This window comes from Rhea americana, unplaced genomic scaffold, assembly GCF_003343005.1.
Source record: "Rhea americana isolate MKP2758 unplaced genomic scaffold, rheAme1 scaffold_86, whole genome shotgun sequence".
NCBI lineage: Eukaryota > Metazoa > Chordata > Aves > Rheiformes > Rheidae > Rhea > Rhea americana.
Window position 1 is genome coordinate 1,817,995 of NW_028187044.1, and position 16,867 is coordinate 1,834,861.

Sequence of the window (16,867 nt, forward strand, 5' to 3'; positions counted from 1 at the left end):
CCGTTGGCGCGGGGCGGGCGCCCCCCGCGAGCTCGCGGCGGCCGTTGGTGGTGGAGCGACGCCCCCCCCCACGCACCTCGCGCGCGCAGCGGCCGTTGTGGGGGGGGGCGAGCACCGCCCCCCTCGGCGAGCGGCTGCCGCCTCCGCCCTTCCATCACCGCGCGCCGTGGGCGGGAGGGCTGGCGGGGCACCCCGGAAAAAAAGCTGGCCGGGAGGACTCACCGGGCCCGCTCCTCCTCCCGCCTCGTCCCTCCCTGGCGGCAGCGCAGGCCGCGGCCCACTGCCGCTGCCTGAGCGCGCCTGCCGCTCGGCTCCCTGCCCCGCTCGGGCGGCCGCTCGCCGCCTCCAGCAGCGCCGCGGCGCAGGCAGCGTGGAGAAGGCGGTGTCCGGCGCCGGAGCTCCTCCGGGAAGCGCCAGGAAGGTGTGAGGGCGAAGAGCGGCCAAGTAGGCGTCGTGGAGGCAGAGCTGGATCAAGACAGGGTGAGAGGAGCATGGCCGTTGGGCCGGAAAGCTTGGTCAAGGAGCTGGTGGGGCTGGTGCCATGGTCAATGGGCTGGCGCCAGGATTCGCAGAGTGGGTGGTGTGGAGGATTATTTTAGCAGCTCTGCTTGATGTGAATTAAAGGGATCATTGTGTGAGCTGGGGTGGGCAGTGGGGAGGCAATTGTGGCCCCACTATAGGGGAAAAATGAGGGCCCTGAGCAGGCCTTTTTGTTATATGGAAATAACATTTACAGTCCAGAAAGGTTGGCGTTCCAGTGCCAGGAGGGGGACAGATTGCTACTGCAATGGACAGAATTATTTGYTTTTCCCCCTTCCTGCATCTCTAAATATATTAGCGCAGTTAGTTAGATTGGGATACATTATAACTTCTGCAGGGATCTGCTTTGCTCACTGACAAGTCTGCTAAAGGCCATGATATGCATTGGCTTTCCAAGCTCCTTGTCATTAGGGCAGATTAGCAAAGTAATAATTTGTCTGACTGTCTGTCTTCAAGTGATGTCTCCCAAAAGCTACACAGAAAGCGCTTTGATGATGGTATGCCATATGACAAGGAGACTGCACAGTTCCCACCTAGGCTACTGTTTTCAATCCTTTACTCAAAAAAAAAAAAAAAAAGCAATTGTGTTGTTGACATGGTCTTACCTTTAATAGCACATTGGTCCCTCTGCATCAAGAACTTTACACACAAAGCCAACTGTAAGGGAAAACTAAGATCATAGGGCTCATAACAAACCTACTCAGTTTCCCATTGCAGTAGACCAAAATAACCCTTAGGGCTTTAGGACACATCAGCAATTCCTACTGGCAAGATGTCTGCCCAGATAAACCTTTTCTAGAGAGTAACTAATTGAGAAGCAATCCCGCTTATCGATAGAAAATAGCCACATGTACATATATTGGGGAAAACATTGGCTTACTCATTGCATTGTCTTCTCCAGTCTAGCTCCATTTTTGAGTACTGATGCCAGGTAGGATTTGTATGTTTATGCACTCCACTTTAGAGTTACCATCTCAGGAGGCAAGATAAGAGCATTGGCTCTGCAAGAAAGTTCATAGGAATTAGACCCATAGATTATTAGGCAAGTGCTTAGCTTGCATACTATCCCATATAGCAAAAAAAAGAGAGGAAGCTTAATTATCAATTTTGCAACCTCCTTTAAAATATAGGCAGTTAAAAGCACACCTAGTAAGTGTAGGTGGCCAGATACTACAGTGACAGGCATTTAAAAATACAGGTCTTGTCTTACTAGACTTTTAGAAAAAAATTTTCCGATGACCCTCATCCAGAAAAATTGGTCAGCGCGCAAAACAAGGACAGCCTGCAAGAAAGACAAAATCACAGCTTTCATGCCAAGCAATACAGAACTTGTATACTTATGTTTATAATTTCCAAGGAAAATATGAGTCTGCTGTTCCTCCACTCTGTCTGCTATCAGATTATAGCAACAGAATAGACACTCAATATGGAAGAAGAATGCAACATGCATGTGAGCTTCCAACCAGAACTAAAACTGCTAGAGCTAGCATCTCTTTAAATAATAATTTATGTAGTAATACAATCCTGTGCTTCTCAGATGGTTGGTATTGACTTAAATCTGATACGCCTGAATTTAGCAAAAGCCACTAACCTTGAAATTTGTCTGATTCCTCGTGTGAAATGGATCAACTGTTTTTATCCAGTTCTTGATGAGTAAGTTAGTAAATCACAGAAACTGCCTTCTCAACTAGTACTTTTTATGGCACTTGTGCACTAAAGTAACAGTCAGGTCAGAAACAGTGTTACTGCAAATGAAATTTGCATTGCCATTGCCAACCTTAAAAGGTATTTGGGTCACAGGTTTGTGATGGATGTCTGACAAACTATCAGATGGAAAGAACTAGTATGTTTCAAATCAGTGCAATACTTAGAATATAGTTTCAAATTCATACAGGTGTAAACTATATTTTTTGAAACATAATTTACAACGGAAGTACAAAAATAATATGAACGGAATAAAATTCCTGCTTTACGATCATAGTGGTGTATGTGGGTGAGAGGGGGATTGCTGAGTAGCTCTAATGTGTGAGATGTTGGACCTGGTGATGGAAGTATTTTTCTTTATATACCACTTGAAGAACCCAATTGTACACTCCCTAATGAAGTGTGGAAGTTTAACCTAAGATTTTTGTCAAGTAAAACGTGAAGAATCAAACCTGATTTATTTTATTTTACATTATTTTATTTACCTTGCAGTATAGGTAGATATATCTATTTAAACTAGAAGATGAATACTTTAGGTGATAGGTGGCCAGAAAGACACACACAGTTCCAGTGAACTAGTTATCAGTAACAGACAACTCACCTGGTCAAGATTTTATAAATCTGGAAAAACTCATGGTAACATGAGGTACTTATTCTGTTAATAGAGAAACACTCAAAGACACTGAAGTAAAGTCTGAAAATAAACATATGTTCATTCAACACTTGTCCAGGATGGGATGTGGAAGCCTTGTGTGAAATATAGAAGGAGCAGTTCAAGACTGACTGTAATGATGAAGAGAGCTATATTAAAAATAAATAAGTCATGAATTGGATAGTCTTCCAGCTGCTTTCTTTGTCATTTCCTCTCTAGGAATTTCTTATTAGGTCTTGGAATCACTTGGGAACTGCAAGTCTTAAATATCAAAAGCTCTTTAAGAACAAAGAAGTATATATAGGAGAAGGTCATCCATGTGACAGGACTTTATCTTTGTATATCCTTCTTTGTTTCAGTCTCTGGAATTCATATGTCTAAAATCCACAGTACAGTGTGTAAGCCAAATATATTTTTGAAAACTGTTTGCAATTAAATGAGTACTTTTCTGTTACTGTTACCAAAATAAATTTTCTATGTTACATATTAAAAGAATATTACCCTTCAGCCAGGGACATAATTTTTTCTCTTAAAATGACGTGAATTTGGCTTTGTCTTTTTTTCAGAATTTTACTTGAAAGCACATTCTTTTGATTATAAATCCATTCAGCTGTCTGTTACTTAGAAAAGTCATGGATTTTATTAAGTATTTTAAATGTAAGCATAATTAATTCAATAAGCCAGTCTCAAATCTGTGATGAAAGGTGTTTTTTAAAAATTTCTAATATTGAAGCATTGATAGCAAAAAGGCAAAAGTATTCATCAGTGTTGTGAACTCTGGCCAATTTTCAGTCTGAAAAGTGCGAGGTGGAACTGAGCATGGTACAGAAGTGGAGAACAGCATGTGAGATTCCACAGAATAACACAGCTCAATGTGCAGAACAGGCAGGAGGAAACAGGAAACTTCCCACAGTTTAAATAGTTGGTGCATTTTGAGGTTACTTCGTGGTTTCTGCAGACAGATTCTTACTCTTGTTCAGGCAGACAGTGAGGAAGAAGGACATAATGGCTTCATCTGTCATTACGTTAGGCAGCTGGTGCAGGATGGGAGCTGAATCCTTACTGAGCTGTGTGGTAGGGAACTCAATTGTATCTTGCAAAGTACTGTAGCGATGGGAACACTTTCCATGATTTGACGAGTACTCTAGAACACATTTTGCCAGTCAAGAACCAAATTTCCTGTTGTTTTCCATGTTTCTTCTTTCTGTGCCTAGCTGAGCTGTTTGTTTCTAGTTTTGTGGACTTCTATGTACAAAAAGTATTTTCCAGCCTTTTCACCAAGCCATAACAAACCCCCCAAAAGCGTTAAAAATGCAAAAAGCACTTCAAATGATTTTTTTAAATCTAATGTTGGTTAGTAAAAATATTAAGTCTTACCCAGAAAAAAAGAAAATATTATGGACAGAGATTTTACCTGGGTGCTTCTTTCACATCAATTTGTTTGAAGTTTACAGAATTAGTAGTATGTTCTTCCCTAGAGGCACGTAAATAAAAACCATGAAGTCTTCATTTGCTCTGAGAAGATTAAGTATTTAGACTCTAGTACTGATTTAAAATTTGATGTTCCTAATTAACTATCATTCTGCAGTGCAGAAGATCAACAAGGAAGTTTTAATTATTACCTTTCTCTGACCACATTTGAGTAATTTTTGGATCCAAAACCACATCATATCAACATTTCATTTACTGATGCTGAGGTCTTCAACCCCTTCAAGCCTCTATACCAAAAAATTCACTCCTTGATCACCATCCTTTTCAGCAACAGAAGCTGAACCAATGCTGAAAACAGGAAATGGTTTTTAGTCCTACTGCTAAACAAGCAGGACTATTTTCAACATCGAATGGTCTGTCTTGACAGCTGTATCCTCAGCAGACTGGGCTTCAGGTAGATGTTTTGCTAGCAGCTATGGTGGGTAAAGTAGAGATTTCCAAAGATAGACATTTACAAGACTGAAAATGTAATGTTATTCTAAGCTTGTTAGAAAGAAACAGATCTGAATCCTGAACCAAACAGTATTTAATTAATCAAACCCTTAATTCTTTTCTCATTGCAAATGCATCCTTAACCACAAATGCATCACTGTTAAGTATGAACAAATGCAGTTAAATACTCTGACTCTCCTTTTTCCTAYGTTAGCACAAACAAAATAATCCAGGTCTATTAAATTAATTAAAAAGAAGGAGATCATGCTTGTATTTTAGTCACAGCAATAAGCTAGTATATCTGAAAACATGTAATGAAGCTAAAGGCATAGAAATACAGCTTTTTTCCCCTTGGTCTTGAGGATACTTGCATATATATTGGAATTTGAGCAAGTTRTAAAAACACATGCAACTAAAAGCAAATCCTGACAAATAGCCTGTAACTTCCTTTGCTTTTAAACAGAGACATCCAGTGTCTGCAACTCTCTGGTTTTGGCAGCTGTATGTAATTCAGTTTAAACTCCCACTGACATGAGCAAAAATTGGTCTCATTAGAGATGCAGGATTGAATCTAAGATAATAGCATATTAAAATTCCACTACAAATTCAAAAGTTACTAATGGAAATTAAATCCCCCAAATATAAAATGTTCAATGCAGTTGAACAGTCTTCAGTGTACATACTCAAAATGTTAAACAATAGTAGAGTTGCATGTGTGACCATCAGGAAACACAGCTGTGCTTCTTTCTGTTACAATTAATTACTTCCGTTGTATATAAAATTGAAAGTATTGGTACTCTGGTGCGGAAAAAGGATATCCTGATACACTGTTCCTATTTCCGTAGCACGGCCTATTACTGAACCTTTCACCATTAATTCATTTACAATGAATTATCCTGTGATGAATAAAGGAAGGCTAAACTGAGTGGTAAATGTTATGCTACAAGCTACTTTCTCTTTGCATCTTCACCCTCCTGTATTTCATTTTACTGTTTTTACACATGCTGTCTTTGAGAGCAGCTGTTCACTTTTAAGTAGTTGGAGTTTAATAGTGAAAAATCTAAAAGAAATAATTAACTATCCTTTGGTTTAAAGATTGTTCTATTAATATTTCTTTTTTACGCTGTAAAATGAGAGCAAGTGGCAAGTTTTGTCACTGTTCTTTAGGGGCATGAGTAAAATGAGCTTAAATGTTTGTGGCCAGATTCTCCGAGGCTGGTACRCAGAGATGAAATTCATACCTTTCTGTGCTAGTAAAGTTTCTAAGCTAGAGGGAGAAGAGGATTCTTACTCAGCGTTAGAACGGAGTAGTAACAGCTCGACACCTCTCTGTTATGCATTAACTTTTTAGTGGGAGCAAAAGCCACCAGGCATGTAAGTCTATGAAAGATACATAATGTATTTAGTATTTGCTACTAAGAATTCAGTCATGCAGGATGCTCCTCCTAACCTAAAAATCCATGGTGATGTGTGCAGGTGTAATTACATGATCATAATGTTTCCAATCCATTATAAGATGTGTGACACAAAGCTAAGTGATACGGAGTAAATGCGGAGTCCTTTCACATATGCACAAATTAAATCTGCCAGATGAACTAAAAACTTTGCATGTTTGAATTCAGTCTAGTTGGTGTCATGACAAAGTAGCAGAACAAAGCCAACTCAGAAAAGCTTCCATTTCAGAAACTGGTCTACGTAACACAAAAGGCAGAAAACTATCACCCATCTTCCTTTTGCTGCAGCAGCGGGCACTGGAAAAACAGACTCAGAGGTTGACTATGCCCTGTTGTTACTCTGTCACAACACAGTTTTGATTCAGCTATGCTAAATTTGATGTGGTAGCTAGAACCTAAACTTCTCTGGCCAGTACTATCATGTTTCTGCCAAGAATTTTTTGGCCAGAAGTAAGTGCAATGTAGCATAGGTGCTGTGTGGCATTCATGCAGTAAAGCAGAAAATTCCAGTCAGTGTCAGGTATGTTGTATATCCTCAGTAATAGACATTTCCAGGGTATAGACTAGGTACACAGATTAGCTGCATGGACATAATTTTGCTCTTTACCACACATTATTATACAGCTTGCAATCACGTGTAAGAACAGAAACTGTGATCAGGCTTCTACATGTGCAGAAATCATAGACAAATTTATAATGTCCTCAGAATCAGTGCAGCACTTAAAATTAAATGCAAGTTTTAATCTGTTATGAAATTCCAGATCCTTTTAAGAATAACTCATGTTTTTATTCAGAACAAAATCTTATTCTGAAAATCCTCTTTTGTATGTTCTAGTGTAGCATTTATACCTCTGTAGTATACTAGTGCTTCTCTTTCAAATAAAGGCTCTCATTGTTAAATAGACTTTAAAAGAAATACTTTCAATTATTCAGTTATTAAACTTTTTATTAGCTTGGAAGGTAAATTGTAGTATTCCCATTTTACAAATGGGAATATAGGCATAACAAAATTAAGCTATTTAAAGCTAAGCAGTGAAGGCTGAACTGAGATTAAAATTATAGAAGAAATTCTGATTTCCACCTCCAAGATCAGCTTCCTAGATGATGACACTGCTTTTTTTATGAGCTTGATACTGCAAGGCTCATCCATTACAAATTTCCTTTGAAAACAGCAGGAATTTCCCCTGAATAAATTCTTCCAGACTGAGCCTCCTATTCTTTGACGAAGTTTACAGCCTAAATAAAATACTGCCTTGCAAAGTGAAGTACTTTGGTTACAAAATAATATATTTGGCTTGTGTTTATAATGGACAAAACCTTATTTTCTTCCTGAAGTCAAATTTTTTATTTGACTTTATATTTTTTGAAAGTGTGCCTTTCTTTCTGTTCTCACTGCTCCTATGGTATCAAAAGTCTATATATATCAACATTTTTTTATATCTAACTAATAACAAAGTCTCTGCGTGCATTCAGTTTTATATAGTATTATGCTATGCCTAGTAAATGCACTATATGACTTCAGCAGTTTAGGCTCAAATACTGCAGGTATAAGCTGCATCCACTTAAGGGGAATCAAACCTCAATTCCGAGTATAATTTCCTGTTTCAATCCACATATATATTCCATACATATCTATATGCATGCTTGCCTATCTTTTTCTTTAAACCATGATAAATCTTGATCCCAACATTATTTTCTAATCTACATATGATTAAATCTTAGAATAATTAAAATCCTGTAACTCATTCTCTCTTTTCTTCTGAAATAAGATTATTTAAGACTTTGGATATAGCCATTTATTAGCTTCCTAAAAATCCAGAGCCTCCCTTTAATACACTGTAAGAATAAAACATTCCAACAGAACAAGTTTCCTAGCCTTCTTGTAGCGAGGAGCATTCATCCCTTCCTTCTTCGAAGGACTGTCACCTTTGTTCAAGTCAAAGCTTTTTTTTTTTTTTTTTTTTTTTTTTTATCTATTTCACCAAATTTAAAGATCACCAGTTCAGTTTCAGAAAACCCTCAACTTCTCCAGCAATACTGCACATACTAAAATTAAGTGGAAGCAAAAGTATTTCCATAACATCTTTATCATTAATTACAATAATCTGAATTTTAAAAGTAAAGAAATTTTTTAAAATACTTTTTTTTTTTTGGTAGAGGAAGAACTATCAATGATACTTTTAATGCATATTTGATTATTCCCTAACAGCTAAAATCTGGAAACTTTCAAAGGAAAAACATGTTTTGTTCAAAAGTTTAGCTGCTCATGAAGGAGTTTCATTCTGCTTGTCCTTATTACCCGGGACAGTCTAATGATTCAGACATGAGGACTCTGAAGTTAATATTGGTCATAGCTACTACATAAATTAATGGGCATTTCAGCACAATAGTGACTGATAAGTACATGGAAGACTCCAAGGGAACAGGGATCTATTGCATACTTCTTTGGTCCCTGATTTCATAGAAACATCCCTAATTCACAAAGGCGCCATTTTTTGGGGGCTCATGTAATTCATAGAAGGCTGACAAGCACCCTTTTTTTTCCAGATTAAATCCAGATTTTTTTCCAGATTTTCCAGATTTTTTCCAGGTGGTTTATCATTTCCAGATTAAATCCTCCTGTTGGAATTTCACATCGACACAGGATGGGCTTGTGCTGTATTCTGTAACTCCAGGCTTAAAATACATATGCTGTGGGCCTCAATCTATGCATGCCATTGGACATTCAGTCAATGCCCAAAATGCAGAGGCATACAGAGGTATACTATACTTTTTTACACAGAACAGAAAAATATCACTCCAAGCCTGCATTTGAAGGCCAGCAGGAACTGCGTAGGAGCTGTGCCTTGCACAGGCAGAAGGTACAAGTGGGTCAGCCGCAGTTGTTGAGATGGTGCCTCCCTCCCTACTGAGTTACTGTTGGTGGGGTGAGGCAGGCTGGCTGGAGGGATATGCAGAGCATGACAAGATCAGTAGCAATCTGCCAGTGTGACAGAACCTTATTTCTTGCACCTTTAGCACCCAAGAGCAGGGAGCTCCTGCTAAAGTGGGAAAAGCTAATGTCCACTGCTATATCATGTTTCCCTGCAACTTTGAAATTATATCTCCATTTTTTMTTCTATTTTGAATAATAAAAAGCCACATTGGGTTCATTCTCAACTTATTGATATGCTTGTACAATACAGCCCATTTGTCACCATCTTCTCTTGCTATAATCTTCCTAAGAGGAGAAGAGACTGTTATTTTTAAACATTAAGGGCAGGTTTTATAAGCATACAACACAGAATTTATGCCTGAATATAATCTGAATCTCATCCATAACTCTCTGATTTGGGCAGGAGAACAAAGTATTTCATTGTGTACCCAGTAATGGTTTCAGCAATCTTATTCACACATTCCTTTCTCTCTTAATCAACAAAAACTGACTGAATTTAAGATTCGGGGGGGGGGGNAACCAGGCCCAAACCTATAGTTTTGAAATCACTGATTTTCTTTAGAGCAAATCATACTCTCTTCTATTCTGAATCTTTTAACACAGCACTTGCCAAGCTATTTTGCATCATGTCGTTCCCTAGCAAACATCGCTATTCATTTCCCGCACCCTGTTTAACTGGCACAGCGCATTACTTGTGACTACTGCTTCCCTTTCTAACAGCTAAACTAACACCAGAGATCAGGGGGCACAGTTTAGGAAGCACGGTCTACTGCAATAGTTAAAGGCAAGAACAGGCAATATAAAAACAGAAAATCAGAGCTGACAACAAATTGTGTATGTTCTGCTTATTCTTTTGATTTGTGTTTTTCCATATGCACACTGTAAACAGAAACTGGGCTGTAAAATAAAATCAAAGTGCACAACATTGCACTTCCTGATGCTGTACTTTGTAATGCCATCTAAAGACGAATCTGTCTGTTTACTAACTTCTTAGGTTTAGTATCATTAGCTGTATCTTTAAAAATAACTGCATTCCTGAGGGAGTGTGGATTAGGAATGTACAAAATGGTTGTTTTAATAACCTATACTGTTATGTGAAGATTTACTTTCCTTTGGAAGTATTTCTTGGCACTAGTGTTCAGTGAGAACGTTTAGAACTTTTTGTGTATTTTTTAAAGTCACTTCTGCTAAGAAACAGAAGAACACCCACGTAACTTAGGCAATCGAACTTTGTTCTCAGATGCATCCATGTAACCCAGGATAGAATTTACCCTTTTCTTACAAAGTTACTTTAAGCAATATTTGTTGACACAATAACATCTGAATTTACAAGTCTTGTTAAGTTACAACCTGTAGTATTAGTACAGTACATCTTTTAAGTGTACTAACACGTGTTTAAAACAGCATAATAATGGTTAATAGAACATTCAAGATTGATATACAATGAAGAAAAGTTGAAACCAGTGCTTTTTATTGTCTTTCAAGGTCTGAAATAGAGAATACAAGCTTGTGTATGCTTTCTTATCAGTACTACATGGCTGAAGTCTGTCAGCTGTTCACATGCCATATTAATAAATATGCCCAAATCATAAAATTCTAAATGTATTTGCACATTCCTTTTATAACTAGACTGTTTTATTCATGTTGGCATAGATAACCCATGCAAGGTACAGTTACTCACACCTCATAAACCACACAACACTCTGTTTCTGAAATAACTAGGAACTTAGAAAATTATATATATATATATATGTATCTAAAACAAGGGCACTTGTGGTATCAAGTCAACATTTCAATTATTTTAAAACCTAGACTTCTATTATGATCACTGCAGGCAACAAATCACTCAGTTTCAAATTCTGATGTTTATAAATACTAAACAAATTAGTATTTGCTACCAGGAAACAAGTATTGCAAATAAACATTAGCGTGCCCAGCATTAGACACTAGTAGGTATGTTTAGTGCTGTGACATTCACTTTATTAAATATAAATACAAATAATTATAACAAAACATTTCACCCAAGTTACTGACCAGTGAAGGACCAAAATAAAGTATTTTTCCTTATTTTGAATTGATTTTAGAAATGTGCAATGAGTGAATCCAATATACCAAAAACTAACTTCTAAGAGTAGTCAGAGCAGTTGGTTTTTTAAATAATAAAAGCAAAGTCATCTTTGGAGATGTTTAATCCACCTTGTTCTGGGGAAAAAAAATCAAAAATACCAAAGAACAGAAAAAAAGCATTAAGATGACTTTTGAAGCCTTTGACTGAAAAGATATTGATCACTTTTTAAATCAGGTCCTTTTATTTGATCATTCAGAGGTGCAGTATCTTTGTTTTATTATGTAAAGCCCCACGTGAATTATAATGAAAAAAATATTTAGATGAATTTATGACTTAATCCAGGCATCTATTACAAGACATAAAACATAAACAAGCACACATTATTCATCTTGCAAACAATATTTTTGAACACCATTTATATGTTCAGTGATAGCTGAAACAAGGGCCTTATTTTATATTCTGTATGTGTGTATCTTCACCCCCCTCATATCACACACAGGACAGCTGGCAGAAGAGTATCAGCAGTTATGTGGTATCCAACCTATATGAGAGTTAAAATACTACATTATTATTCATAAATTTCTGGTTCAGGTATGTGCAAAAAATGTATCTTTATATAGATATCAAGGGCGAGTTCAATTTGCGGACCGCATTATGAAGCAGCACAAGTCAAAACAGAAAATTATTACATGATATTCCTCAGGGTATCTGTTCTTCATTCAGAAATATCACTATACCTCATATAGTGATATGTAAACTAGTTTCAGTCTCACTGGCTGAGACATCAGCTGTAATGCAAGGCATGCATTACAGCGCAGGTTAGCTGTCTAAGGAAATTTTCAGGACCCTCACAAGTTCGCAGGGCTCCTAAAGTCCGTACTGCTGCATTTTCATGGTTGCCACTCTGCCAGCTACTTCAGCTATGCCTAGGCCTATTCCATTCGCCCCTCTGCCATACTGGCTTTAAACATGCTGGATTAGGTCCTTGCTCATCCCATATATACCCATCCATACTCTATCTCTGGTCTACCGTGAGCTCCTTGCACCCCAATTTCTTGTTCCAAGCCCCTTCCCTGAATGCAGTAAGTCATCCTGGCTATTCCCCTCTCCCCTTCAGTATCTAAAATCTCAAGAGTTAGCGAAACTGGCCTTACCTAGCCAGCTTTGGTACGGGCTAGGTTCCACCCCCCAACCCGAGCTTTAGTAAGGGCTTCCCCCGGCCTTCTCAAAGCCTCAGCTTTCTGTACTCAACCAGAGGCCTCGGAGCCTTGCCTTCTGGCTGCCAACCACAGTCCTCTTCCCACTCGCAGCTAGCCCCGGCTTCCCCTACCGACACAGGACCCCTGAAGGACCCCCCCCCATACCTACTCCTGCCCACTTCAACTCCTCACAGCCTGACCTGTGCCACCTCAGCCTGGGCTCAGTCCTGGGCTATCTCAGGAGGAGGAAGAGCAGCCCCCTCAGTTCTTGCTGGCACCCCTTCCTGCTCATGCCCCATCTTACAACTGCAGGGTAACAGGGAGGGGGCAAATGGGGAACAGAGGCAGCCCCAGCCCTACTGCTGCCTTCTCTGACCATCTCCTCAAAGGTAACATTCCTCACATGGCCAGTGAAGAGCAAACTTTCAGGGACTTCGCAGAGGGGAAGGTGGAGAGGGAGAGCTGGACACAGACACACAGACACACACACACACACACACACACAGATTAGAGGCAGAAGATCTGATGAAAGCCTCCTGAGGCATCACACACCCCGGCATTTCATATTCTCCTAAAAGAGCCTGACTCCTGTTTTGAGAACCTGTGATGTTGGCATGTGGGAAGAAACTAGCCCCAGTCAGTAGGTAACACAGAAACTGCCTAAAAGAGCATCTTCAGTACAGGCTTAGTACATAACATGCTGTAACTTATTCTATCTCTAAGTGATAGAGAATAATAAACTCCATCTTTTGTTGAGTGATATTCAAAAACAAAAGGAAATACAAAATTACCTCATTCTTACAAAAAGCTACTTAATGCAGTCAAATCTGAATGAAAAAATGATTCAGTTTCCACGATTATACTTTATTCTAAAGGAAAATACTATGAGCCAGATCTTTGGGTTATGTAATCAATGGAACCATATTTACACCAGCTCAGCACTAAGTGAAAACAGAAAATTTGTTTACTATAGGGAAAAGAGAGGAAAAAAAAGGACTTTGTACATAATGTGTACTCTTTTAGAATAATTCATACATTAAAAAAACTACTCTCTAGCACTGAGGTCAGATTACTGCTAGCATCAGTGAGAAGTAAGGTACCTACAGAATAAATATAGATCACACGTGTCAAAACTGCCACATGCAGCTTTAGTTTGTTATTTTTTTCCAAGACATGAACTGCCTGCAAGTAAGTTTTAACTTACACATCAGATCCCCGGATTTCCTTTATTTCCTCCTTCCCTCTCCTCCCACAAGCTTTTTAACCCTAACAGACATGGTGACTTTCTTAAAAAGGGCATTAGCATTCTCTCTTCCCCTCTGTAATGTGTAAGTCATTCATTGTTATTCAAAACTACAAGGTACAATAGGATGCAGATCGCACCAGAATGGGTACCACAGAATGTACCTTTGGGTAGCTGAAGCCCAGTAAGTAATAACTTTAAACTGTAAGCTGTCAGTACAAAATCACAGTTCTCACTTAAATTAATAAAACCTGACTAGTGATCAAACTTTCCATTTTAACACTATTTTCTGTTCAATAGGACTGCTGTCTGTTACACAAGTCACCAATATTTAAAAGTTATCAATAATAAAAATACTGCTGTCTTTTGCAAAAATATGTTTTATAAGTAACTGTTTGAACAACAGAAATTTTAAAAATATTAGGAGAGATGACTGGTTAGCCTATGTGTCAGAGCCTAGCTGCTGTCTTACAGTGGCACATGCAACACAATTCAGGATATGTTGCATTTACATTAATAAAAATAATAAAGAGCACGTACCTGTGGTATTGTGCTGCCCWGTGAGTTTTACATCAGTGTTGATTTACTACAGCAAAAATTAAGATGCTCTTTTTCTAACTATGTGGAGACACAGTAGGGAACTTTTGCAAGCTACCTCCCACTTCCAGCCTGTGCTCAATGGAGGTGTGTCTTCAGTGTTCATTAATGTGAAACTCAAGATGTAGATTCCTATCTCTTATTGAAATAAATAGGAATTAGACACCTAAGCAACTCTGTGAACTTGGTTTCCCAAGAGGAAGGGTGAATCAGGTCTGAATTAAAAAATAGCTCCTTTACAGCAACCCACGTTCCATTCAATTTAAGAGCACGTTGGAGAAAGCCAGCTGCCCTTTTCCATTATGATTTGCAAGTGAGGTAATCTACTGTTCATATACAAGCCAAGTGCACTGACAAGGTAAACCCAAAATACTTTTCTCAGTCCTACTGGGGCGTGGATGGAGTTAATTCTGTTTGCACTTTATTCTGAAACTAAGTTACCCATTGTCTCCTTAGCTTCTCAGCTGCATATGGATTCAAGGCATACTTCTTGTTTGGAAAGAATCTAAATAATGTTTGATGCTATGAGGTAGCACCATAACATAACAGAATAGCCCTCACTTTTCAGTGAAGAAATCCTAATTATTTATTTCCCTTTGAAAACTATTGCCTTTGGTTCTACAGATTATTGTACATGTGGCACTTACTCATTCTTGTCACAGAAAAAAATGACTTACTACAAAAAGAACTCTTCCAGCTATTCTTAAACACTAGTGTGTGGTCTAAGCAGTAAAGCTACTTTGGGTAGTTCATCTGAAACTGTATTTGTGTATTATCTTTTATATTATAGTTTTTGGGTAATTTCAATATTTTCCCCTGGCTGTTGCACTATATCTCTTTTGAAGTGGTTCATTTGTTTTGATTGTTAATTCAGCAGCTTTTTGTATGAACCATACCAAAGCATGTTCTGCATATATGAAAGAGGTTAAAATTAAACTTCAGAAGTGTCAACTTCCCAGCTTTTACCCAGAGAAATACTAGCCATAGTTATACATTTCATAATTGCCCAGTTAGTCATAAATTTTTCCCTAGCATAACTGGCTTCCAGCTCCTCCTTTAGATGTTGATGGCATGGGCATGCTTCTTGCACAGTGGTTTATCCTTCTTGGAGTAAAATGGTTGGCCTTCCAAATTCACATGGCATACCTAGAAAAATCATAAATACAATCAGGAATCAGAAGATAAAGAAAAGAAGATTAAAAAGAAAAGGATGTGATTATCCATGTCAACTGTATTTCTTTTCTGCCCACACATTTCTTTGGCTAGGTCTACACAACAAAATCCAGAATTGCCTGACTTCCTGGATCAAAGTGCATGCCCTAGTAGTTTTCTCAGTTGTGTTGAGGTTAGGCCCTGGTTTGCATCAACTCTCCACTCTATATTCTTCTGCCGCACAATCCAGAAGGCAGCTTCAGTGTGTCCCAGCAGTGCCTATGTAGACTGTCAAGAGGTCTACATTCTGGTCCCCTGAATGTCTGATTTTACAGCAGCTCTGGTTAGGTGCCATGGTCCCAGCAGTAACACCCTGCCATGGTACCACTGGGAACTCAGTTCCCCTCGCTCCTTTGCCCTGATACTGCTGTTTGTGCATGACTCATTCAGAAAGCTGATACCACTGAAAATGAATTACTTTTTCTTACCAGGTTATTCTTCAACCTGTGGAGTTCTTTGCCTAGCTGTGAAAGCACCAGTGTTGACACAGCAAAGCAGGTGGGAATGTATGGCCAAGGGCAGGGCAGCCCAGATTCAGATCAGCTTAAACTGTGCAGGAATTGTACCCATATCCACACTGAGTAGTATACCACCACTTGCAAGGTCAGAGTTGGTTAGAACCTCTTAAGGAAGTCAACATACCAGAATCTAGATACAAGAATAAACTTTGACTCTATGCTTACAGCAGACTCAAGACCAGTGAGTGATAACATCAGCAATATGCTACTGCAAGTGAAAGGAAAACCACGTGAATGGATATGAATGAGAATAAGCGTATTAGAAATGAATAATCATGTGTTTATTTTCCTTTGACTTTTATCTCACTGAAAGAATTGAAGTGAGCTGCTGTAACACAGCTGTGAGAACTGCATTAACAAAACAAAGATCTCACCTCTGTAGAAATTTGGGTTGCTAATTAAAATAGTTAAATGAACAAGTGAAAAAGATCAGGAAGCATTCAGAGAAAAAGTCTTTTACAAGTGACTAATAGCTGTTAGTTTGTGCATGGAATTGGCTGCCTTGCTATTTCTTTCTGTGTTACATCTCCAAAGATGCTTCAGTTTTCAGGTAAGGACAGCACTGTGTCACTCACTTCTCTGTGTCCTTGAAAGAGTGGTAGCCACTTAGTTTAGTTTTTGATATTTTAAGTATTTCTATACTTTTACTTTTCAACCTAGATTTTACAGTTGGAGTTCAACAAATGTTTGAAATGGTCACTGTCATTTCTGGTGTGGCCAACATACTATTTTTACCTAAKTAGAGATTTTAAATATTGTTAATTATCTTATGAATAAGAGGTTGGGGAGCAGCACAGCTGTATTAGGACCATATGGAAAGTA

At 38.5% G+C, this 16,867-nt stretch overlaps 1 protein-coding gene and 1 long non-coding RNA gene across 15 annotated transcripts in view; one reads left to right on the forward strand and one right to left on the reverse strand.

Annotated features, from left to right (window-relative positions):
• Nucleotides 1-279: 279 nt before the first annotated feature.
• Nucleotides 280-16,867, forward strand: part of LOC146585033 (uncharacterized) — a 41,461-nt gene continuing 24,873 nt past the window's right edge. For both annotated transcript variants that reach the window (XR_014898089.1, XR_014898090.1), the window contains exon 1: nucleotides 280-480. This is a non-coding gene — a long non-coding RNA (uncharacterized LOC146585033). The remainder of the gene's footprint in view (nucleotides 481-16,867) is intronic.
• LDB3 (LIM domain binding 3) overlaps nucleotides 10,658-16,867 on the reverse strand; it is a 122,189-nt gene continuing 115,979 nt past the window's right edge. For all 13 annotated transcript variants that reach the window (XM_085323694.1, XM_085323693.1, XM_085323692.1 and 10 more), the window contains one exon: nucleotides 10,658-15,461. In XM_085323694.1, coding sequence (XP_085179820.1) covers nucleotides 15,372-15,461 — 90 coding nt within the window. In that variant the 3' untranslated portion in view covers nucleotides 10,658-15,371. The remainder of the gene's footprint in view (nucleotides 15,462-16,867) is intronic.